The sequence below is a fragment of the Elephas maximus genome, chromosome 22, assembly GCF_024166365.1.
Source record: "Elephas maximus indicus isolate mEleMax1 chromosome 22, mEleMax1 primary haplotype, whole genome shotgun sequence".
Lineage (NCBI taxonomy): Eukaryota > Metazoa > Chordata > Mammalia > Proboscidea > Elephantidae > Elephas > Elephas maximus.
The window spans coordinates 6,817,636-6,844,158 of record NC_064840.1 but is presented as its reverse complement, the minus strand read 5'-3'; the positions used below and the strand labels follow the sequence as shown (position 1 = coordinate 6,844,158).

General features: G+C 48.2%; 1 protein-coding gene across 2 annotated transcripts in view; it reads right to left on the bottom strand.

The window, feature by feature from the left end:
* Positions 1-26,523, bottom strand: part of RILPL1 (Rab interacting lysosomal protein like 1) — a 51,220-nt gene that overhangs the window by 11,353 nt on the left and 13,344 nt on the right. For both annotated transcript variants that reach the window (XM_049865837.1, XM_049865836.1), the window contains exons 3-6: positions 17,908-18,026; positions 17,032-17,253; positions 3,364-3,536; positions 545-637 (exon numbers count right to left, since the gene is read on the bottom strand). In XM_049865837.1, coding sequence (XP_049721794.1) covers positions 545-637; positions 3,364-3,536; positions 17,032-17,253; positions 17,908-18,026 — 607 coding nt within the window. The remainder of the gene's footprint in view (positions 1-544; positions 638-3,363; positions 3,537-17,031; positions 17,254-17,907; positions 18,027-26,523) is intronic.

The window sequence follows — 26,523 nt, the reverse complement described above, 5'->3', positions numbered from 1 at the left end:
TATTGAGGGCAGGGCTTGTGCCATTCTCTTTGTTGTGTGTCCCCCGAAAGAACCAAGGCCTGACTCTGCACACATTACACACCAATAAATAACTTAATGGATACATGGAGAGTGAGACAGATGAATCAACAGAGAAATGCCTAGATGGGGTAGACCCAGGCCATTCCGATCATCACAGAGCTCAGGTTTCAAGACCTTGAGATGCGGGAACCTCACCCCACCCCCTTCCCAGCCTTATGCACCGTCCTCAAAGACCCAGAGACACATCCTGCCTGACACACTCAAGCAAGCTCCTTGACATCAGCCAGTGGGCCCAACCCTCTCCCCGCCCCTTCCTGCCCAGGACCTCTGAAGGAACCCAGCCTTCAGGCAGGGAACTGAACTCGAAATTGGGCCAAACGTGCTCCGGTGTGGGGCACGTCTCAGTAGGACGTGGTTGGCAACAAGCCTGACCCAGGGAGTGGGTGCGAGGGGAGAAGTCAGATGACGCGTGACCCGCGAGACTGCGTCGGTGCAGCCCCACATTCCAGAATGCTTCACTTACAGTCGCTTGATCCCAGACTCCGGCTGGGGGGACATTTTCGGATGCGTGACGGGTGGAGGTTGGGATATTCGGTTTTCCTCTTCCATTTCTTCACTGGAGAGAGTAGAGAGGCATGAGAGAGTCAAACTTGCCACAAGAGCAGGAACATTCCAGCCTGATTGTCTGAGAGGGCATGTACTTTTCCGGGGGAGCGGAAATAAGGGGACCACGAAGGACAGTAACAGAGGCCTCTGTCCAGCAGTCTCTCTGCCTGGCAGGGTGCCCTCTTAGCAAGTGTGTGGCTCCTTCAGAGAAGGGGTCCCACTGTGGGGGCCATGGACACAGGTGCCCACGGTCCCTTTGACCTGGTTGCTCAAATGTGATGAATTTAAGAGAACGGGCCTACATCTCTATTTGCAGTGTACTTGGAAGATTCTAGAACTACTGGAACTACTCTATTTCCTGTCCTTGCCCTATGCTTCCTTGCCTTCATACTGGTGTGGTTTATTCCACCTGGAATATGCCGCCCACTCCCCAACATCCCCCACACTTGAATACTACCCCATCCTTTAAGGAAGGGCCAGTTCAAATGCCACCTCCTCCATGAAGTCTTCCTGGTTTCCACCCCATCTCCAAGCTGGAAGTCGTCTCTCCTTTCCTTGAACATGCAGTGTGTGCTGTCTCTAACTCTAGCATGCCAGGTGCACAGAAGTTTCTTTATAAAGGTGTGTGGTGTTTTCTGTGCATCTTCTGTCTTCCCCACTAGGGCAGGAATCACATTTGGCGCGCCCACCCTTCCTTCCGGCTTTCCATTCAACACATTTTTATTGTTTACATACTACATGCTGGAGCCCTGGTGGCGCAGTGGTTAAGAGCTCGGCTGCTAACCAAAAGGTCAGCAGTTTGAATCCACCAGCCACTCCTTGGAAACCCTATGGGGCAGTTCTACTCTGTCCCATAGGGTTGCTGTGAGTTGCAATCGACTAGACGGCAACAGATTACTATGTGCTAAGCTCCATGCAAAGGGCTGGGGATACAGCTGCCAACAAGACATACAAGGTTTCTGGTCTCTTGTTGCTTACAGCCTGGCACGGGGTCTGACACTAAAGCAAACACGTTTGTTATGGGTTGAATAGAGTCCAAAGGATATGGTGAAGTCCTAACCCCTGTAGCTGTGAATGTGACCTTGTTTGTAAATAGGGTTTTTCTTTGCAGATGTTATAAGCATGGGAGTAGGGGGGGTCCTAATCTTAATTCCTTCTGCGTGGTGTCTTATAAAGAGAACAGGCCTGGGAAGAGCCACACACGGGAGGACAGACGCCACGTGACAGTGGTAGCAGATGCACTTATAAGCAGCAGGAGATACCAGAGATTGCCGACGGCCACAAGAAACTCATGGACAGGCACGAGCAGTTCCCCTCTCAAAGCCCTCCGAAGGAATCAATACGGCTAAGACCCTGAATTCGGGCTTTCAGTCTCCATTACTGTGCAGTAATACATTTCTGTTCTTTAAAGCCACCCACTTTGGAGCCTTTTTGTTATAGCAGCCCTTGGAGACTAAGGCACACTAATGGACAGGATTCACATTAATGAGCTAGAGAGCATGAGATGGTGCAAACAGCCACGGAGAAAGAGGAAACTGAGGAAAGTGACAGAGTGTTTGGGACAGGCACTCCTCCGGGTGGGTAGTGACAGGGAAAGCCTTTCTAAGGAAGTAACATCTGACCTGAACCTGGAATGACAAGGAGTCAACCATGGGAAGAGCCAAGGAAAACGTTTTCCCAGCAGCAGAAGCAGCAACAGCAAAGTCCCTGGGGTGGAGATTAGCACGCTGTGTTTTGAGGAACATAAAGAAGGGCAGTGTGTACGGAGCTGAGTGACGATGAGGGTGCAGCGGCTGCAGCACCCTCTAGAACTTTCCGTGATGATGGAGCTGTTCTCCATCTGTGCCGTCCAACAGGGTAGCCGGGAGCCACAAGTGGCCACCAAGCACTTGAAATGTGGCTAGAGCGACCGAGGAACTGGATTCTAAAATTGATGTCATTTTAGTGAATTTAAATAGCTCAGCGGCTACTGTCCTGGACAGCGCAGTTCTGGTCTACCCATGTCGCTGACTGACTGCTGACATGGAGGCCGTGCAGCACCATCTCTTTTATCTGCAATTCCAAAATCCAAAAGCTCTGAAAACTAAAATTCAACTTTTGGCAATTCATTTGGTGGCAAAGGCTGAACGGACCTGTCGTGAGGCTGTTTACAATCTCTACGTATCCCATCACAGATGAGGTTCGTATCTCTCGCTGCATAGACAGGAAGGTGTGAGATTACGGGGTGCTGCCCTGGCCCCACTGGCAGGGAAAGGTAATACGCAATCAATCATCTTTCTATATAATATTCCTTTTTCTAAAAGCTGAAGAGTTCTGAGTTCCAAAATGCACCAGGGCCCAAGGGTGCCAGAAAGGGGTGGTGAACTTGTATGTAAGTGCTTCAGACCAGAGAAAACCAGTAAAATCAGTTGCCATCGAGTCAGTCCTGACTCATGAAGACCTCACACATGTCAGAGTGGAACTGTGCTCCATGGTGCCTTCTAGGGCTGATCTTCTGGAAGCAGGTCGCTAGGCCTTTCTTCCGAGGTGCCTCTGGGTGGACCTGAACCTCCGACCTTTCAGTTAGCAGCTGAGCATTTTCACCACCTAGGGACTCCAGAGGGTCCCCATAACGGGTAGAAATGTAGTCCTTGCTTCCAGAAGCTCAGTGTCCAGAAGCTCTGTGCAAGCCCAGAAAGGAACCAGCTGTGCCCTCCAGCCCCAGAGGGTCCGCCAGGCACTCCCAGGGCCACTCACCTCTTGTAGTAGGCCAGCTCCTCCTGCAACAGGAACACCTTGGACTTGAGTTCATTGCGTTCATGCAGCACATCCCGCAGCTCCTGCAGCGTGAATCGGGGGCGGTTCGGGTCCTTCAGCTCCATGGCCAGCTTGTCCGCCTCAGAGACACCCTCCTCTGCACCTGGCTCCGTCTGGAGGAGGGAGAGATGCTAAGCAATTCCTGGCGGCCCCCGCCAGCCCCCGCTCGCATCCCAACAGAGCCTGAGTTTTCCACGCTCCCTGGTGTTAGCAGCTTTACGAGAGCGCTATTTTAAGTGCTTGCAGGCGGGCAGCCTCTGCTCACGTTCTGTGCAGCCCAGTTCCCTCCGGAGATGAAAGCCAGTGGCCACCTGCTCACTGTCCACCTGCTCAATAGCCGGGCACGCGGTCCCGGCACCTGCCCACCCGGCTCTGGGCTTTATTACAAACCATATGAAAACGCATCTGAAGAGAAAGAAAACCTTGTGTCCAACTCCATTACCCTCATCATCTGCTAGCTTCCCCCTTTCCAAGGTCTCTCATCTTATGTTCTTGCTAAGAGGCATTGCTAATTGTCCCAAAGTTGTTGGAATCACAGCCAGGCACACTTCTCGATGTCCCCAGCACCGGACGCTGCCTGGCCTGTGGCAGGGGCTCGGGATGTGGCGAATAAGGGAATGAAGGATGCTCAGAGATGTAAGTGACCTGCCCACGCTCACACACCTGGGAGGTAACAGAGCCCTCGCTGGGACTGTGGTTTTTCCGGTCCATGATACCACGTTTGCCCTGGTGGGAGGTGGCAGGGGAAGTGGCTGGCTCAAATCACAGACTCCTAAACTTCACCCAGGAGCTTGGTGAGAGGATTCCTGAGCCCCACCTGTGGGCAAGGTACTGATAATCCTGAGGGTGTCTGTCCAGTTCCTCGCAGATGGTTCACAGACCTCAACAGGAGAAATACAGGTCACACCGCAGATCCCAGTATGATAGGCCACCTGCCTTGGGCCAGGCCCCTGTCCTCCCCCCTCTTCACAGCAAAAGGGAACTTTTTTTGTTTTTATTGTGGTAAAATACATGACATAAAAGGCACAATTTTAAAGCAAACAATTCAGTGGCATTTAGTACATTCACAATGTTGTATAACCATCAACTACTATCTAGTTCCAGAATATTCTCATTATCCCAAAAGGAAACACTGTATCCATTTGCAGTCAACCCCCATTCCATTCCCTTCCCCTAGCAACCACTAATCTACTTTCTGTCTGTGGGTTTACTTATTCTGGACATTTCACATAAAAGAAACCATACAACATGTGGCCTTTTGTGTCTGACTTCTTTCACTTAGCATCACGTTTTCAAGGTTCATTCACAGTGAGCATGTATCAGCACTTTACTCCTTTGTATAGCTAAATGATGTTCCATTGTGTGGACAGACCACATCTCATTTATCCATTTGGGTTGTTTGCACTCTTTGGCTACCGTGAATAATGCTTCTGTGAACACTGACGTGCAAGTTTGTGTGTGGACGTGTATTTTAGATTCTCTTGGGTAAAATACCTAGGAGTGGAATTGCTGAGTCACGTGCTGTGTTTAACTTCCACAGGAATCACCAGACTGTTTGTTTCCACAAGCAGCCGTACCATTTTACATTCCCATCAGCAATGGTGGAGGGTTCTACTTTCTCCAATTCCTTGCCAACATTTGTTATTTTCCGTTTCTTTGATAACTGCAAGGCAGAATTTGCAAGCTGCCCCAATGTTGGTCAGCCAACCTGTAGGTGACCCAAACCTCAGATTCACACACTTCTTCCAGCCCCTCTTCCCCAGAACACTCAGGCGTGCCAGTCACTGGGGTAAGTCCCTCACCTCTCTGTGACTTTGGGAGGTGCCATCTGAGAGGGGAAAGGGTCAAGCCCAAAACCCCACTTCCCAAGAGACCTTTCGACAAGTCCTCTCTGGAGCTCTCTCTGATTTCCCCATCAGGCCCTCAACAACCCAAGAACATTTCTAAGGACCCTTCCCACCCAGACATTCTGCGATTCCTATGAAAACTTGCTTTCACAGCTGCAGAGGGTCTGCTCATCCCTGGCAGGTTGTAGTCACCCAAGCACTCCAGGGCTGCCTTGGTGCAGTGTTCCAACACCCTTGAGCCACCAATGTCCCATGAGGGACTAGAAGGAGTGGATAGTGGACAAGAGATCAGGACAGCAGTGAGTCTGGAATAAGGGAAAACAAAAAAATCCCCCCAAAAACCCAATGCTGTCGAGTTGATTCCAACTCATAGCAATCCTATAGGACAGAGTAGAACTGCCGCATAGTGTTTCCAAGGCTGTAAAGCTTTATGGAAGCAGACTGTCACATCTTTCTCCTGTGGAGTGGCTGGTGGGTTCCAACCGCTGACCTTTTGGTTAGCAGGTGAGTGCTTAACCACTGTGCCACCAGAGCTCCCGGGGAATAAAGAGCCCCCCCCCACCCCCCAAAAACTAAACCTATTGCCGTTAACTTCGATTTTGACCCACAGTAATCCTTTAGGACAGAGGAGAACTGCCGCATAGAGTTTCTAAGGAGTGGCTGGTGGATTGGAACTGCCAACCTTTTGGTTAGCAGTCATGCTCTTAACCACTATGCCACCACAGCTCAGAATAAGGAAAAGGGGGATTGAAATAGAATCCCCCAAAAAAGTATGGCCCAGAGAGGAGAAAGGGCTCCAGCCTGGGGGATCCGAGGCCAGGATGGTGAAGAATTCCAGAAGACAAACCGAGATCCCACACATCCTGGGAAAGCCTGGAACGGGCTGTTCCAGAAAAGGACTTTTGAAAGGAGATACCACACACCGGGGCCAATCAGGTGACACAGAGCCACCCGCAAGCGTGGGTGGGTGGGGAAGCTGGCTAACCGTGCCCAGCTGCCTGTCTAATATTTATTTAAAACTCTTTGAACACCGACTCTCTTCTGGACACTGTGCTCTCAGCTCAGTATTAAGAAAATGAGAACAGGAGGGGAGGGGAGGGAGGGGTCATAGGCACAAATAGAAATTTACAACCTAACACAGTAAGAGAGAGGCCGGAAGTCAAACTCTACACGAGGAGAGAGGCCGGAAGTCAAACTCTACACGAGGAGAGAGGCCGGAAGTCAAACTCTACACGAGGAGAGAGGCCGGAAGTCAAACTCTACACGAGGAGGACCAGAGAAGACGTTATTGCAGATGTGGCTTCTGTGCTGGGGGTTTTGATGGATGTGTAGGAGTTCGCCAGGAACCCTGGGCACCAATGGTATAGACCAGAGGTTGCAAACTGGGGCCCTCAGACCATACCCCGTACCGGCCCCCTCACATTTTGCTCGGCTCTTGCTGTGTTCTAAAAGCCTTTGGAATTAGCTGTCTAAAGTTTTAAATCAAATTTAACACTGAAGTCTAAATTTTGGCTTCATTTTGGAAAAAAAATTTAGAAGATCTGGCCACACTGGGCCCACACTCCCATGTGGCAAAACTAGGCTGGAGCCAAGTAGCAACTGCTCCCTTTCTCATGCTGTTCGCCCGGCTCCCCACTCCCATCCCTAGGCCTTGGTGACCACACTCCTTCCGGCCTGTCTTTCCCAGAACACTCAGGCCTGCCAGTCACTGGGACAAATCCCTCCCCTCTCTGTGTCTCCGGCAGGTGCCATCTGGGGGGCAGGGTCAAGCCCAAACCCCCACTTCCCAAGAGCCTTTTGGACAAGTCCTCTCTGGAGCTCTCTCTCTCAATTCTCCATTGGGCCCTCAACAACCCAAGAACGCTTCTTCCTGCCCTGACACTCCCCGATACCTGTGAACATGCTTTCACGGCCACAGACGGTCTGCTCGTCCCCAGCACTTGGTAATCACCTGGCACTCAAGGGCTGTCTTGGACACTGAGTTCTTTCCTACTGGGGTAGGGATAGCTCTTTGAGGGCCCGATCCCCTTAGAAACCCAAACCGAACCAGCTGCCATTGAGCGGACTCCAGCTCATGGTGACCCCAAGGATGTAAGAGCAGAACTGTGCTCCAGAGGGTTTTCAATGGCTGATTTTTAGGAAGTAAATCACCAGGCCTTTCTTCTGAGGCACCCCTGGGTAGACACAAGCCTCCAACCTTTTGGTTAGCAGCCAACCATGTTAGCCTTCTGTGCCACCCAGGGACTCTGATTTGCACCCTGCCCTTAGAGCTTGGGGAATTCCCAACCAGGTCTGCCAAAGCCCTGACTTCTGGGACTGTCTTCTGAAAACACAGGAGCAGGGCAAGCTTGGGGCCCTAGCATTTCTGCAGGCCACAGGCAGTGACCAGCATGTGGACAGCCCAGGACTGGCCTGTCCAGACCAAGGGAGACTGCAAAGGCTCTTCCCAAGCTGACAATCGGGCCCATCAGCAGTGGGCTGTCTAGGCTTACTCCACCAGGACACAGAGGTGGCTCAGGTCATCTCAGATAAGCTGGGGCCTTCCTCGGGCTGTTCACAGGTCCCTGGAGGCACTTCGGGCCCAGCTTAGGAGAGATACCTTGGGCCCTGTTGCTCCTGAGAGGCCCAGAGACCAGCAACAAGCAGCAGGGCCTGTCCAGAGGCCCTGGTGGGGGCAGTGCCTTTCCTCAATACCCTCCACTGAAGCTCTGGCCTCCAGAAATGCAAACCGCTCCCTTGGGGGCATCAGGGCCACTTCCTTTGTTCCCACTGTCCTTGAATATACATGGGTACTGCCCCTAGCCCAGCAAAGGAGAGCAACTGGATGTGCGCACACTGGTCACCCTTGGCCTCTCCAGGCTTTAAAAAAACAGCTGCCATGGAGTTGACTCCAAATCACAGCGACCTCGTATGTGTCAGAGTAGAACTGTGCTATACAGAGTTTTTGACGGCTCATTTTTTTTTTTATTAACTTTTATTGAGCTTCAAGTGAACGTTTACAAATCAAGTCAGACTGTCAAATATAAGTTTATATACACCTTACTCCATACTCCCACTTGCTCTCCCCCTAATGAGTCAGCCCTTCCAGTCTCTCCTTTCGTGACAATTTTGCCAGCTTCCCTCTCTCTCTATCCTCCCATCCCCCCTCCAGACAAGAGTTGCCAACACAGTCTCGGTGTCCACCTGATATAATTAGCTCACTCTTCATCAGCATCTCTCTCCTACCCACTGTCCAGTCCCTTTCATGTCTGATGAGTTGTCTTCGGGAATGGTTCCTGTCCTGGGCCAACAGAAGGTTTGGGGACCATGCCCGCTGGGACTCCTCTAGTCTCAGTCATACCATTAAGTACGGTCTTTTTTCTCAGTCATACCATTAAGTACGGTCTTTTTGTGAGAATTTGGGGTCTGCATCCCACTGATCTCCTGCTCCCTCAGGGGTTCTCTGTTGTGCTTCCCGTCAGGGCAGTCATCGATTGTGGCCGGGCACCGACTAGTTCTTCTGGTCTCAGGATGACGCAGGTCTCTGGTTCATGTGGCCCTTTCTGTCTCTTGGGCTCTTAGTTATCGTGTGACCATGGTGATCTTCATTCTCCTTTGATCCAGGTGGGTTGAGACCAATTGATGCATGTTAGATGGCCGCTTGTTAGCATTTAAGACCCCAGACGCCACATTTCACAGTGGGATGCAGAATGTTTTCATAACAATTATTTTGCCAATTGACTTAGAAGTCCCCTTAAACCACGGTCCCCATCAACGGCTCATTTTTTGAAAGCAGATTGCCAGACCTTTCTTCCGAGGCACCCCTGAGTGGACTTGAACCTCCAAACTTTCAGTTAGGAGCCGAGCATGTTAACTACTGTGGATTTGGCTCGTAAATCCTGCTTCACCATCAGCCACTGAAGCCACTGTCAGCATTACTTCCCAGCCCTGTGCAGGACCCCTTCTTAAAAAAGGCCTAACACAAAACCAGAATGTGGAAGAGAAACCAAACAGGCAATTATTTACGTTACAGTTTTCTTTTCAGTTGTCTCAGAGGTCCTTTAGACATGGAGCCCGTCTCATTTTCTTATGGTTTTATATCTAATTGTGAAAGGCAGGAAAACCTTCAGTTCAAAGAACAGGAGCTGGAAGAACTTTGAAAACTGGATGCTCAGTGGAGGGAAGTCAGCTGCAAAACGCCACGTGCTCTATGATCCCAATTATACAAAATGTCCCAAACAGACAAACCCACAAAGAGTAGATTAGTGGTGGCCAAGGGGCTAGGGGGAATGAAGGGATTATGGGGTGACAGCTAAGGGGAGCAGGGTTCCCTCTGGGGTGATAAAAATGCGCTAAAATTGACTGCAGTGATAGTCACAGAACTTTGTGAACTGTACATTTTAAATGAGTAAATTCTATAGTATGTGAATTATATCTCAAAGTTGTTACGAAAAAACATGTAAGGCAAAAAAGGAAAAAAACAAAACTTAGATATAGACTCACCATGTCACCCAGCAATTCCACTCCTAGGCATCTGCCCATGAGAAATTAAAACAATTGTCCACACAAAGACTTGCACGTGAATGTTAATAGCAGCATTATTCACAACAGCCAAAATGTGAAAATAATAATAAAAAAAAGAAAACAAAAAAGGAGGCTTGTCTACCGAGGGTGACAATGAAATGACAGGGACGCAGCTCAGAGCGGACCACAGAGTCGAGGGAAGAGTCAGAGGCCCAAGGCACTTGTGAGAGCTGATTTCTCTCCATCCCTGGGTCCCTCCACGGTTCCCACCTTCCCTACCAATCCTGCCACAGGACTAACTCCTGACCTAGCCACACCCTGCCTGCTTTCCAGCCTGGCTCCCGCTGTTGCCCCACCTGGAACGACCTGGCCCACACTGTACCCCTGGAAACCCTGCCCATCCCACAGGCCCTGTCTCAGTGCTGTGAAGGCCTCCCCAGCCCCAACCTCCCAGCTCCCTGTGGCCTCCATTGGACCTCACGGCTCTTTATCCCAGCTGCACTGAATACTGAATGTACACATCAAGAAAAATCACTGCTGTCGTCTGACTGATGAGGAAACTGACCCCACAGGGATGGACCGACCCCAGGTCACACAGCAGCCGGACTGGGCATCCTGAGCTTGGAGTTAACCCCAGCAGAGACTGCCTGAGACTGGGGACAGACACTGCCAAAGCAGCTTGATGGGTTAGTCACCACTGCAACCTGATGTTTCTTCCCCGCCCCCGTGGTTGCCAGAATGGGAAGCTAAAACCCATAGGCAGTTGGGCCAAGGAGGTGTGAAATGTCCTCATTTTGTTGCTAAAGAGATCTGGAGCGGGGCTGGAAGTCTCATGACTGGGGTGACATCTCAGCACTCAGGCTGGGCCAGCCCCACCTGGCCAAGGGGGGACAGTCTGAGTTCTCATGGGGCCTGAGGGGCTAAGAGGATGATGCGGGGAGGAGGGCAGCCCTGCAGATTGGCCTACAGTCTGTCTTTGTCATCTGCCTCCTCTCCTCCATCCCAGTGTGACAGATTTAGCCCAGCCCGCACTGCTTCTCGCTATCCCTGCCATCGGTTCCTGTGCCATTTAAACTGTCCTCCTCAATGTGTGAGTCATAAAACCCAGAGCAGATCCTATCACTCCCTGATGAAACCCTGTGAAAGGAGCCAGACACTGGAGGACAAGTGTTGTATGATCCTACACTTACGAATATCTAGAACAGGCAAACGCAGAGACAGAAAGTAGATGAGGTTACCTGGGGCTGGGGAAGGGAGAGACGGGGAGTGACTATTAGTGGGTACGGGGTTTCTTCGTGGATGACAAAGAGGTATGGGAATCAAATAGTGGTGACGGTTGGGTAACATTGTGAATTTAATTAATGCCACTGAATTGTATACTTAAAAATGGTTCACATGGCAAATTTTATGTTGTATATGTTTTATTTGCATTTGAAAGCTGGACAATGAATAAGGAAGACTGAAGAAGAATGGATGCCGTTGAATTGCGGTGTTGGCAAAGAATATTGAATATACAACGGACTGCCAGAAGAACGAACAAATCTGTCTCGTACGAAGTACAGCCAGAATGCTGCTTAGAAGCAAGGATGGTGAGACTACATCTCACAAACTTTCAACACGTTATCACGAGGGACCAGTCTCTGGAGAAGGACATCATGCTTGGTAAAATAGAGGGTCAGCGAAAAAGAGGAAGACCCTCAATGAGATGGATTCACACAGTGGCTTCAACAATGGGCTTAAGCATAGCAACAATTGTGAGGATGGCGAAAGACCAGGCAGTGTTCTGTTCTGTTGTACATGGGGTCGCTATGAGTTGGAACTGACTCCACGGCACTCGAGAAGAACAACATACGTTATACTACAATAAAAACATCCAACCCTGTGAAGGGACCCCATCACGCTGCGTGGTGTTTGGTCCTCTGGCAGAGAAGATGGCAGCTGTTGTATCTGCCTGCCCTGCGTCCATTCCCACAGTAGCTGCAGTTTTCTTTTGGAGTGATAATACCATTTTCCCACTTTCAGTCTAGCGGCTGGGCAGGGCGCCACGAAGGGTGGGCACATGACTCGCGAATAAACAAAATGAATATTCTACATCTCTGGCTACGATGATGACTTCAGCAGTCTCAACTCAAGGATCACCTCCTCGGGGAAGCTCTCCTGATTCCCCCAGACTGATCATGGTAATAACAACAACAGCTAATGCTTATGGAGTGCTTACTACGAGACAGCTGGTGTTCAAAGCACTTTCAGGGAAACTAGTCATTTCGTTCTCTTAGAAATCTTCCAAGTTGTTGTTAGGTACCACTGAGTCGGTTCTGACCCGCAGTGACCCTACGTACAACAGAAAGAAACACTGTCCAGTCCTGCACCATCCTCATAATTGTTATGCTTGCATAACAATTGTTGCAGCCACTGTGTCAGTCCATCTTGTTGAAGGTCTTCCTCTTTTTCGCTGACCCTCTCTTTTACCAAGCACGGTCCCTTCTGATAACATGTCCAACGTACGTGAGATGAAGTCTTGCCATCCTTGCTTCTAAGGAGCATTAGGCTGTATTTCTTCCAAAACAGATTTGTTCATTCTCGGGCGGTCCATGGTATATTCAATATTCTTCGCCAACACCATAATTCGAAGGCATTTATTCTTCTTTGGTCTTCCTTATCCATTGTCCAGCTTTTGCGTGCAGCGTTTTCTGCCAATGGCTTCAGTGCAGCTTGGACTTCTTTCTTCAATACCGTTGGTTCTTGATCATATGCTACTTCCCGAAATGGATGAATGTCGACCAATTCTTTTTTGTACAGTGACCCTGAGGCAACTGAAAATACCATGGCTTGGGTCAGGTGTACCTTATTCCTCAAAGTGACATCTTTGCTTTTTAACACTTTAAAGAGGTCTTTTACAGCACATGTGCAAATTGCAATACGTTGTTTGATTTTGTGACTACTGCTTCAATGGGTGTTGACTGTAGATCCACGTAAGATAAAATCCTTGACAACTTCAATACTTTCTCCATTTATCGTGATGTTACTTATTGGTCCAGTTGTGAAAATTTTTGTTGTCTTTATATTGAGGTGTAATCCATACTGAAGGCTGTGGTCTTTGATCTTCATCAGTAAGTGCTTCAAGTCCTTTTCACTTTCAGCAAGTAAGGTTGTGTCATCTGCGTAAGGCAGGTTGTTAATGAGTCTTCCTCCAATCCTGATGCCCCGTTCTTCTTCATACAGTCCAACTTCTCGGATTATTTGCTCAGCATACAGACTGAATAAGTATGGTGAAAGGATACAGCCCTGATGCACGCCTCTCCTGATTTGAAACCATACAGTACCACTTTATTCTGTTCAAATGACTGCCTCTTCATCTATGTACAGGTTTTTTATGAGCACAATTAAGTGTTCTGGAATTCCCATTCTTTGCATTGTTATCCATATTTGTTATAATCTACCCAGTTGAATTCCTTACAGTCAATAAAACACAGGTAAACGTCTTTCTGGTATTCTGTGCTTTCAGCAAAGCTCCATCTGACATCGGCAATGATACCCTTCACTCCATATACTCTTCTGTTTCCAGTTAGGCTTTGTGGCAGTTCCCTGTCAAGGTACTGCTATAACCGCTTTTGAATGATCTTCAGCAAAATTTTACTTGCGCGTGATACCAATGATATTCTTGGATAATTTCCACATTCTGGTGGATCACCTTTCTTTCAATGTGCACAAATATGGATCTCTTCCAGTCAGTTGGTAGGTAGCTGTCTTCCAAATTTCTTGGCATAGACTAGTGAGTGCTTCCAGGGCTGCATCCGTTAGTTGAAACATCTCAATCGGTGTCCTGTCAGTTCCTAGAGCCTCGTTTTCTGCCAATGGCTTCAGTGCAGCTTGGACTTCTTTCTTCAATACTGTTGGTTCTTGATCATATGCTACCTCTTGAAATGGATGAATGTTGACCAATTCTTTTTGGTACAGTGACTCTGTGTATTCCTTTCATCTTCTTTCGATGCTTCCTGTGTCATTTAATATTTTACCCATAAACCTTTTGCCATTGAGTCAATTCTGATTCATAACCACCCGATAAGACAGAGTATAATTGCCCCATAGGGTTTCCAAGGAGTGGCTGGTGGATTTGAACTGTCGACCTTTTGTTAGCAGCCGAACTCTTAACCACGGTGCTCCACAGAGTCCTTCAATGTTGCATCTTGTGGGTTGAAGTTTTTCTTCATTTCTTTCAGCTTGAGAAATGCCAAGCATGTTCTTCCCTTTTGGTTTTCTAACTCCAGGTCTTTGAACATTTTATTATGATACTTTGTCTTCTCAACTCACCCTTTGAAATCTTCTGTTTAGCTCTTTTACTTTATCATTTCTTCTGTTCGCCTTAGCTACTCTACATTCAAGAGCAAGTTTCAGAGTTTCATCTGACATCCACTTTGACCTTTTCCTTCTTTCCTGTCTTTTTAATCACCTTTTGCTTTCTTCATGTATGATGTCTTTGATGTCATCCCACAACTCATCTGATCTTCAGTCATCAGTGTTCAATGCCATCAAATCTGTTCTTGAGATGGTCTCTAAATTCAGGTGGGATAAACTCAAGGTTGTACTTTGGCTCTCGTGGACTTGTATTTTTCTTCAGCTTCGACTTGAACTCGCATAGGACCAACCAACCGATGGTCTGTTCCACAACTGGCCCCTATTCTTGTTCTAAGTGATGATATTGAGCTTCTCCACCATGTCCTTCCACAGAGGTAGTCAATTTGATTCCTGCGTACTGCATTTGGTGAAGTCCACAAGTATTTGTTGAAAAAAGGTATTTCCAACGTAGGTCATTAGTCTTACAAAATTCTATCACGTGATCTCCAATGTTGCTTCTATCATCAAGGCCATATTTTCCAACTACTGGTCCTTCTTTGTTTCCAACTTTCGTGGTCCAATCACCAGTAAGTATCAATGTTTCTTGACTGTATGTGTGATCAACTTCAGACTGCAGAAGTTGGTAAAAATCTTTAATTTCTTCATTTTTGGCTTTAGTGCTTAGTGTGTAAATCTGAATAATAGTCGTATTAACTGGTCTTCCTTGTAGGCATATGGACATTATCCTGTCACTGACATCGTTGTACTTCAGGGTAGGTCTTGAAAGGTTCTTTTGGACAATGAATGCAACACCATTCCTCTTCAAGTTGTCATTCCCAGCATAGTAGACTATATGATTGTCTGATTCAGAATGGCCAATACCAGTCCATTTCAGTTCATCAGTGCCTAGGACATTGATCTTCAAGTGTTCCATTTCATTTTTGACAACTTCCAACTTTCCGAGATTCGCATTTTGTACATTCCACATTCCAATTACTAATGGATGTTTGCAGCTGTTTCTTCTCATTTTGAGTCATGCCACATCACTAAATGAAGGTCCCGAAAGCCTTCCTCTATCCACATCATTAAGGGCGACTCTACTTTGAGGAGGCAACTCTTTCCCAGTTGTATTTTGAGTGTCTTCCAGGCTGTGTGGGGGCTTATCTTCCAGCACTGTATCAGACAATGTTCCGTTGCTATTCATAACGTTTTCACTGGCCAATTTTTTGAGAAGTAGACCTCCAGGTCCTTCTTCCTAGTCTGTCTTAGTCCAGAAGCTCAGCTGAAACCTGTCTACCATGGGTGACCCTGCTGGTATTTCAGATACCACCACTTGTCTGTTAGTTTGTCATACCGTGGTGGCTTGTGTGTTGCAGTGATGCTAGAAGCTATGCCTCTCTGAAGTTAGGTGCTGTTATTATTCCCATTTTAGAGATGAGGACACCGAGGCACAGAGAGCCTAAAAAGCTTATCCAAGTAGCAGACATTGGATTTGAACCCAGGCAGTCCACCTATGTAGTCCATGCATTTAGCCACACACTACAGTGCCTCCCTTAGTCAAGGGACCATGGCACCATGACCTTTTCCTTATATAAGTCACTCTTTTTTTTATTGAGAGAGAATTTACTGTTATGGGCTAGACTGTATCCCCCAAAGGAAATGCTAAAGTCCTAACCCTTGGTACCTACGAATGTGATCTTATTTGTACACAGGGTCTTTGCAGATGTAATTAGTTAACATGAGGTCATGCTGCAATAGGGTAGACACTAACCCAGTATGACTGATGTCCTTGTAAGAAAAGGAGGGGAATCACGGACAGCCACGGAGGAAGATGGAGGCGGACACTGGAGTGATGCGGCCACAAGCCAAGGAATGCCTGAGGCTACCAGAACCTGGAAGAGGCAAAGAAAGATCTTCCTCCAGAGCCTTTGGAGAGGGCATGGCTCTTCAGAGACACCCTGAATTTGGGCTTCTGGCCTCCAGAACCGTGAGACAATAAATTCCTGTTGTTTTAAGCCACCTAGTCTGTGGTGCTTTGTTTTAATAGCCCAAGGAAATGCAGGCATCTACATTACTGTCAAATTCACCTTTTTAAAGCGTACATTCTCCATGTCATGTATCCGTCACCACTACCTAATTCCAGGCCATTTTCATCACCCCAAAAAGAAACCCACACCATTAGTAATCCCTCCCTGTTCTCTCCTCCTCTGGCCTCTGGCAACCACTAGTCTGCTTTCTGTCTCTATGGATTTTCCTATTCCGGATATTTCATATAAACGGGATCATACACTATGTGGCCTTCCGTGACTGGCTTCTTTCACCAATGTTTTCATGGTTCATCCACATCGTAGCACATATTAGAACTTCATCCCTTTTTATGGCTGAATAATATTCCATTGTATTTATCCATACATCAGTTGATGGACATGGAGTTGTTCCTACTTTTTGGCTACTAGGGATAACGCTGCTGAGAGCATGAGTGTACAGGTTTCTGTGCAGACATATGTTTTCATTTATCTCGGATACATACCTAGGAATGGAATTGCTGGGGCAGATGGTATTGGGTGATTAGCTGACTAACGTCTGCCCTCCATACTAAAGTGTGAGCTCCATGAGGATAGGATCTAAGTCTGTATTTTCTCACCATTCTATCCCCATTGCCTGCCACAGAGTCAACAATTATTTGAATGAATGAATGAGTAGCAGGTGCACAGTAACCATCACTGAACTGAGTACCTTGAGCTAGAATTCTGGGAGTCTAGGGTTCTAGGCCCAGCTCTGCCTCTACCCAGCTGTGTGTCCTCAGGCCAGCAGCTTGTTTTCTCTGGGCTTCCCATTTCCTCAAGTGTGATGGGGAAAGCGACACAGCCTGGCCTGCTTTGAGCCACCCCGCAGACATACCCCCCTCCAACCTCCTGCTCACCTCAGGTTCCTCCTCCCCGTTCTGGCTGAGCTCGCCCTGCAGCCTCTCTCGAAGCTTCCCAAGCTCTGCCCGCAGGCGGCCCATCTCTTGTTCCTTAGTCTGCATGTCTGCTTCTAGTTCCACCTTCTGTTCAATCAGGGCCTTCCCCTGGGCCTCCACCACTGTGACCCGGTGCCGAAGGTCATGGTTAATCTTCATCAGCCGTGTCTGCTGCTGCTGCAGCTGCAGAAAGAGGGGAGGCTGTTGGACAGGTCTGCCAAGTACAGTAACTCCGGTTGTGCACTGCACAAGGACAAAACATTGAAGGGTGTGCCATTCCTACTGTGGACATCTAAGTTTGAAATTTCACATTCTTATAACTCTGATGACGGCAAAAATGATCTGTGTATTTATTATAATAACTGTATAATAGGTGGAATCTAAGTGTCTTGTCAGAATTAGCACATTATGACAACTTGCCGACAAATGGAAGTAATGCCTTGAGAAAGGGCACCCTTTTCTAATCAGATAGAGATAACGCATAGGTTTCTGAAGCAGCCAGGACCACGATGGCCAGTTCACAAGGGGCATCAAGGGGGTGAGCTTGGGCAGCTTCAGGGCTCAGAGGAGAGGCTAGCGGGCTGACAGGACCCCCCCAGGGTGTGGATGGGAGCAGGTCAGTGGGCAGTGCCACGTTCCCTCCTGTTCCTTTGGGGGAGAGCACGGCGGCGTAGGGTCATCCCGTCACCTGCTGTTTTGGGGCTGTGCCCTCCCACCTCCAGGCAGGTTCCCACGCTACAGAACACAGGGAATAAGACCAAGGGGGAAAAAAGGAGCCTGGTGAGGGGAGCTGGCAGTCTCACACAGGTACCGCTGGCCAGGAGGGTGACCACTTACAGCCTCGACGTCCTCGTTCTTCAGGCCCAGCTCCCTGTCCTTGGCGCGGATCTCATCCCGCTGTTTGTCCACCACCTCCTTCAGCTTCTTCATCACCTGCCGTTCACGCTCCGACATGCCTGGGGATGGTGGGCGAGGCCAGCACGTGAACCCAGCTCCCTGCTCCCCTGAAACCTTCCAACAGCTTCCACATCCTCATGGCCCCTGGGAGCTGCCTCGTCCGGGCCTTATCTCCCCTCCACTCTCCAAGTATACCCTCGCCCTCTACAGCAGCCTGCTTCCTGGTCCTGGATTCTTCCAAGCTCATTCATCCCCAAGCTCATTCCCACCTCTGCCGGGAGTTCCCACCTTCTGACCTCCCCAGGACTCTCCCTTCATTCATCAGGCTTCACCTCAAACCTACCCTCACAGAGACCTGCCCTCCCCTCACCACCCAATCTAAGGTAGCCCTCACCTCCCACCCACCCAGCCAGTTCCTCCGTATCCCAAACCCCATTTATTGCTTTCCTAACACGTAAGTGTTTTAAAAAACACATTAGCATTGAGTCATTCCCAGCTCACGGCAACTCCAGGTATTACAGAGCTTTCTTTGTTTAATCTCTTCAGAAGCAGATCACCAGGCCATTCTTCTGTAGTGCTGCTGGGTGGGTCTGAGCCACACACCTTTAGGTTAGCAGTTGAGCACAAACTGCTTGTGCCACCCAGGGACCTACAGTAAGTGCCTCAGACATTCTTTTTTTAATTGTGATAAAATATATAACATTTGCCACCGTAACCATTTTTAATTGTACAATTCAGTGGCATGAATAATATTCGTCACATTGTGCAACCTCCACCATCAAACTTCCAAAATTTTTCAGGGCCCCAAAAAGAAACTCTGTACCCAATAAGCAGTAACTCCCCACTCCCCCTCTCCACTAAGCCCCTGTTAACCACGCGTCTACTTGGTCTCAATGAATTTGCCTAAGCTAGATATTTCATATAAATGGCATCAGACAATATATGACCTTTTGTGACTGGCTTCTTTCACTCAGCACAATGTTTTCAAGGTTCGTCCACGTTGTAGCAGCGTGTTATGAGGACTTCATTCCTTTTTATGGCTGATAATATTCCTTTGCGTGGACAGACCACATGCTGTTCATCCATTCATCTGTTGGTGGACACATGGATTGTCTCCACCTTTTGGCTATCATGAACAATCCTGCTGTGAACCTACACATACATGTGTTTGTTTCAGTGCCTGTTTTCAATTCTTTTGGGTATACACCCACTAAAGCCAGTTGTCAGAGTCGATTCTGACTCATGGAGACCCCGCGTGTGTCGACGCAGAGCTGTGCTCCATAGGATTTCCAGTGGCTGATTTTCCAGAGGTAGACGGCCAGACCTTTCTTCCGAGGATCCTGTGGGTAGACTTGAACCTCAGATCTTTTGATTAGCAGTGTGTTAACCATGTGCACCCAAAGACTCCTCACACCCACTAGATGGGTGTAGTAAAAAAAAAAAAAAAGGGTAAACAAAAAAGTGTTGACAGGGATGTGGAGAAATTAGAACCCTCATACATTGCTGTTGAGAGTGTAAAATGGTACAACAGCTATGGGAAGCCGTTTGGCAGTCCTTCAAAAAATTAAACATAGAATTACCATGTGACCCAGCAATTCCACTCAAAAGGAATGAAAACATATATTCACACAAAAACTTGCACGTGAATGTTCACGGCAGTATTATTCCTAACTGCCAAAAAGTAGAAACAATTCAAATGTTTATCAACAGATGGACAGAAAAAATGGGGTCTATCCACACAATGGAATATTATTCAGCAATAAAAAAGAATGAAGTTCTGATACATGCTACAACATGGATGACCCCTGAAAACATCATGCTGAGTGAAAGAAGCCAGTCACATAAGACACATACTTAAGATTCTATTTACATAAAATGTCCAGAAGAGACAAACCCATACAAAAAGAAGATTAGGGGCTGCCATGGGCTATGGGGAGGGGGTTACTTTTTGAGGAGGTGACAATATTCTGGAAAGAGAGAGGAGTTAACTGTTACACAGCTTTGTGAATATACAGTAAAACTTGCAGAAGCCAGAACCCGTGTAAGGTGGAAACCTATCAGAGAAGGAAAAGGAAAGTATTTTCCAATAATTGAGAGCGATAGAAAAGCAGGAAGACTGCACCCTGTCAAAGGTGGAAAATTTTCAAGAACTGGAAAAACAAGGCAGCCCCGACGAGTTCCAGCTCTCACAGGTTTCACTGTACTAAAAACCAGTGAATTGTACACTTTAAAAGGGTCATTTATTTATTTATTTATTTTTATTGTGCTTTCGGTGAAAGTTTATGGCTCAAGTTTCTCATACAAAAATTTATACACACATTATTATGTGACCCTAGTTGCTCTCCCTCTAATGCGACAGCACACTCCCCTTTCCACCCTGGATTTCCTGTCTCCATTCAACCAACTCCTGTCCCTTTCTGCTTTCTCATCTCACCTCCTGACAGAAGCTGCCCATTTGGTCTCATGTATCTACTTGAACTAAGAAGCACACTCTTCACAAGTATTATTTTATGTCCCGTGGGTTTTTAGTCCAGTCTAATCTTTGAAGAGTTGGCTTCGGGAATAGTTTTAGTTCTGGGTTAACAGAGAGTCTGGGGGCCATATCTTCTGGGGTCCCTCCAGTCTCAGCCAGACCATTAAGTTTGCTCTTTCTACCAGAGTGTGAGTTCTGCACCCCACTTTACTCCTGCTCTATCAGGGACTCTGTTGTGTTCCCTGTCAGGTCATTGGTGGTAACCGGGCACCATCTAGTTCCTCTGGTTTCAGGCTTAAAAGGGTGATTTTACCGTTTATGCATTACATCTCAATTTTTAAAAAGTACATACTGTATGATTCCATTCACATGAAGTTCGAAACCAGGCAGAACTAATTTATGATGACAGCGGTCAGAATTAGGGTTACCTTGTGGGGTATGTGGGAGAAACACATAGCAGTCAGTCTCTGTAAAGATTTACAGCCTTGGAAACCCTATGGGGTAGTTCTACTCTGTCTTATAGGGTGGCTATGAGTCAGCATTGACTTGACAACAGTGGGATTGGTTTTTTTAGTTTTGTAGGGTATTAAGGAGCCCTGGTAGTGCAGTGGGTAAGCACTCAACTGCTAACCAAAAGGTCTGTGGTTTGAATCCACCAGCCACTCCGCAAGAGAAAGATGTGGCAGTCTGCTTCCCTAAAAATGACAGCCTTGGAAACCCTTTGGGGCAGTTCAACTCTGTCCCACAGCGTATGAGTTGTAATTGACTTGGCAGCAAGGTCTGTTTTGGTTTTGGTAGGGTATTGTCTGGGAGGGACTAGAAAGAGTTCTCCGTGGTGCTGGCAATCTTCTATATCCTCCTCTGAACAGCCATGCACAAAGTCATAGCGCTGAACACTTAAAATTTGTTCTCTTGCTCTAAGTTAGTTATTCCTCAATTAAAAAAAAAATTAAAAGGAAAAGAAGGGGTGAGGGAGGGGCTCCCCTCAGCACCAGCTTTGACTGGGGGACGAGAGAGGACAGGCCTCCAGCACCAACGATGGCATGTGGGGGCTACTGGCTGAGGAGGCCTAAGGCAGAGTCCTGGGGACCCCTCAGCACCCCAAAGAGGCAGGTGGGGCCTGAGCAGGAACACAAGCGGCCACCAGAGCAGCCTTCCAGGAGGTCAGAGCCGCCACTTCTGTTTTAAGTGCCTCATAAGCTGATTACGCCTGAGGGCTCCACTTGGCACTTATCAAGTAGACGATTTCTCCTGAGACTGGGCCGTCCTCCTCCTTTCCCGTCCTCCTCCTTTCCCGTCCTCCTCCTTTCCCCATCCCAGTCACCCCTACCACCACCTCCCCAACCTCCTCAGAGGGTGCTCCCTTGCTGGAGTTTGCTGCATGGAGCTCCAGGCCATGGAGCACTGGGCCTGGGTGGTGCAGGGACCCTGAGGCTTGGATTGAGGGCACAGGGTCATCTGAGGGCTCCTGGCGCTGGACTCTCCCTTCTCCCTGCAGCCCCAGGCCACCGCTGCAAGGCAGCGTATTGTGCATCGTGTTCCCAAAAAAGATGTGCTGAAGTCCTGATCCCAGGTGCCCTGACTGTGACCTTGTTTGGAAATAGGGTCTTTGTAATATGTAATGGAGTTAGGATGAGGTCAGGAGGGTGAGCCCTAATCCAACATGACTGGAGAGGACACTGAGACCTACAGAGAAAGACAGCCATGTGACAACAAAGGCAGAGACTGGAGTGACACAGCAGCAAGCCAAGGGGCTCCAAGGACTGCCAGGAACCACCAGCAGCTGGAAGGGACAAAGGAGGATCCTCCCCTAGAGGCTTCGGAGGGAGCGAGGCCCTGCTGACACATTGATTTTGGACTTCTAGAGCTCCAGAAAGGAGCCCTGGTGGCACAGTGGTTGAGTGCTCAGCTGCCTGCCATACGGTTGGCAGTGCAAAGCCACCCAGCCACTCCACGGGAGAAAGACCTGGCAATTTGCTCCCATAAAGGTTACAGCCTAGAAAACCCTAAGGGGCAGTTCTACTTCGTCACCCGGGGTCACTATGAGTGGGAATCGACTCAACGACACCCAACAACAACAACAAAACTCCAGAATAGAAAAGACATTCCTGTTGTTTTAAGCCACCTGGTTTGTGGTTCTTTGTTATGGCAGCAACAGGGAGCCCATGCATGGCGCCTGGGCCTTAGGGGGCCAAAAGTGCACTGCTAAACTCTCCCAAAAAGGTGTTCCTCAGACTGTGGGGGGAGGGGCCAATGCCAAGTGTGGGTGGGGCCTGTGAAAAAGCAAGAAAGGTTTCACCGTCTGCTCTTTGAACACCTGTCCCACGCCAGGCTCTGTGCTGGGGGTATCACAGGCGGGGCCTCTCAATCCTGGTGCGGAGCAGATTCGGCTTCAGAGAAGTCAGGTGGGAAGAAGAGCTGGGGAAGGGGGGGGTGGGTGTGCAGTCTGAGGAAAGCCTGGATCTGTGACCCCAGTGACACCATTCACCTCTAAGGGCTTCAGCAGGTCCATCTGTAAAACTCCAAGGCCACAGAACAAACAGTGAAGAACCTGCAGCCTGAAGCCTGAAGCCGATTTCCTGGACTCAGAGCCTGAATTTGCCATTTCCTCTGGCCTCAGTTTTCTCACTCGCAAGTGGGGATAATTTGGATGCACCCACCCCACAGGGCCCAGGTGAGGCTTGTCGAGTCAGCCCCCAACTCGTGGTGACCCCACGCACAAAGGAATGAAACGCCATGCCATCCTGATGATCGGATGTGAATTGGACCATGAAACTCACGGTTTTCACTGGCTGATTTTTTAGAAGCAGATCACCAGGCCTTCCCTCCCAGTCCATCTTAGTCTGGAAGCTCCACTGAAGCCCGTTCAGCACCACAGCAACATTTAAGCCTCCACCGACAGACGAGTGGTGGCTGCCCATGAGGTGTGTTGGCCAGGAATCGAACCCAAGTCTCCCACATGGAAGGCAAGAATTCCCCCACTGATCTACCACTGCCCTCCCCGTGTGTGTTTTACATGAGTTAATCTGTGACAAGTGCTTATATCAGGCCTGGCCTGAAAAGTGACAGTCTGTCTGAGAGCCTCCAAGTGTCAGCTGTTATTTGGCCCACAAAATGGAAATACCAGCCCTCCTGCTTCCTAGGCTGCTGCTAAGATAAAATACAAGAGTGGAGAGAAAAGTGATTTGAAAAATGAAAAGAAGGTTAAGGGCTTTTATGAGACTCACCCTGTTAAAAGCTGGAAGAGTTCTAAGCAATCATTTAGTCACCCACCAACTCAGCATCTGGGATTGTACTTAAAAAGATACTTAGGCAAGTGCACAGAGTGGGACATCACAGCAGCGGCATTTGTGGTGGTGAAAAACTGGCAACAATTTAAACGTCCATCAGTGAGGGAATGGTTAAATGGAGGAGGAAGGACCGTACAGGGGAACCCTGTGCTTCTGTTTAAAAGACTGAGATACTGGAAAATGGTCTGGTGGCTGCTCAAGAAATTAAACACAAGGGGAGGTCAGCGCAATTGGACTAAACCAAAAGCAAAGAAGTTTCCTGAATAAACTGAATGCTTCGAAGGCCAGCGCAGTAGGGGCAGGGTCTGGGGGCCATGGTTTCAGGGGACATCTAAGTCAATTGGCATAATAAAATCTATTAACAAAACATTCTGCATCCCACTTTGAAGAGTGGCGTCTGGGGTCTTAAACGCTAGCAAGCAGCCATCTAAGATGCATCAGTTGGTCTCAACCCACGTGGATCAAAGGAGAATGAAGAACAACAAGGACATAAGGTGATTACAAGCCCTAGAGACAGAAAGGGCCACATGAACCAGCGAGTACATCATCCTGAGACCAGAAGAACTACATGGTACCAGGCTACAACTGATGACTGCCCTGACAGGGAACACAACAGAGAGCCCCTGAGGAAGCAGGAGAGCAGTGGGATGCAGATCCCAAATTCTCGTAAGACCAGACTTAATGGTCTGACTGAGACTGGAAGGACCCTGGTAGTAATGGCCCCCAGAACTTCTGCTGGCCCAGGACAGGAACCATTCCCGAAGCTAACTCTTCAGACATGGATTGGACTGGACAATGGGTTGGAGAGGGACGCTGGTGAGGAGTGAGCTTCTTGGATCAGGTGGACACTTGAGACTATGTTGGCATCTCCTGCCTGGAGGGAAGATGAGAGGGTAGCGGGGGTTAGAAGCTGGCAAAAATGACACGAAAAGAGAGAGTGGAAGGAGAGAGCAGGCTGTCTCATTTGGGGGAGAGTAATTGAGAGTGTGTAGCAAGGTGTATATGGGTTTTTGTGTGAGAGACTGACTTGATTTGTAAAGTTTCACTTAAAGCACAATAAAAATTATTAAAAAAAAAAAAAAGAAATTAAACACAGAATTAGCTAGTACAATAAAACCTGCGAAAGCCAGGACCAGGGTAAGGTGGAAATCTGTCAGAGAAGGAAAACTCAAATATTTTCCACTAAAACAAGCAATAGGAAAGTGGTAAGACTTCACACCGTCAAAAGCGGAAAACGTGCAAAACCCAGGAAAACAAGGCAGTCCTGTTGAGTTCTGGCCCTCACAGGTTTCACTGTGTTTCCACTCCTAGGTATATACCTGAGAGACTTGCAAGCAGGGACTCAAACAGACACTTGTACACCAATGTTCACTGCAGCACTGTTCCTAGTGGCCAAAAGGTAGAAACAACCCAAGTGTCCATTAACAGATCAATAGATAAACCAAGTGTCATCTGTCCATACAAGGGAATAACGTTCAGCCATGAAAAGGGGTCAAGAGGCACCAGAAACATAAAGTGGATTTCAAAGACTCATGAAAAAAAAAGAACGTAAAATACCTCATTAATAATTTCTTTTTATATCGATTACGTGTTGAAAGAATACTATTTCAGATTTGTCAGGTTCAATGAGATTATTAGTGCTTAAATTAATTTCACCCATTCCTTTTTACTTTTTAAAATGTGACTTCCAGAAAATTTAAATTTACACATGTAGATAGCTTGTATTACATTTCTATTGGACGGTACCGTCCTGAGCTTTCTCGTTGTTAGCTGTTGTCAAGTCAGCTCCTGATGTACGGCGACCCTGTGTACAACGAACGCAACCCTGCCTGGTCCTACGCCATCCCCATGATCGGATGGGATTGAGCCGTTGTGATCCATAGGGTTTTCACTGGCTTATTTTTGGAAGTAGATCACCAGCCCTTTCTTCCTAGTCCATCTTAGTCTGGAAGCTCCACTGAGACCTGTTCAGCATCACGGTAACATGCAAGCCTCCACTGACAGACAGGTTGTGGCTGCCATGAGGTGCGCTGGCTGGGAATGAACCTGGGTCTCCTGCATAAAAGTCAAGAATTCTACCACTGAACCATCAAGGTCCCCCCATCCTAAGCTTAACCCTTCAGAAAATGGCTATGTGGTCTGGGGTCTTAAACGCTAGCAAGTGGCCATCTAAGATGCATCAATTGGTCTCAACCCACCTGGATCAAAGGAGAATGAAGAACACCAAAGACACAGGGCAATTATGAGCCCAAGAGACAGGAAGGGCCACATAAACCAGAGACTACATCAGCCTGAGACCAGAAGAACTAGATGGTGCCCAGCTACAACCGATGACTGCCCTGACAGGGAACACAACAGAGAACCCCTGAGGGAGCAGGAGAGTAGTGGGATGCAGACTCCAAATTCTCATAAAAAGACCAGACTTAATGGTCTGACTGAGGCTAGAAGGACCCTGGAGATCATGGTCCCCAGACCTTCTGTCAGCCCAAGACAGGAACCATTCCCAAAGCCAACTCTTCGGACAGGGATTGGACTGGACTATGGGACAGACAATGATACTGGTGAAGAGGGAGCTCCTTGGATCAAGTAGACACATGAGGCTATGTGGGCAGCACCCTTCTGGAGGGGAGGTGAGAGGGCAGAGGGGGTCAGATGCTGGCCGAATGGACATGAAAAGAGAGTGGAGAGATGGAGTGTGTGGTCTCATTAGCGGGAGAGCAACTAGGAGTATATAGCAAGGTGTATGTAAGCAGAGAGACTAGCTTGATTTGTAAACCTTCACTTAAAGCACAA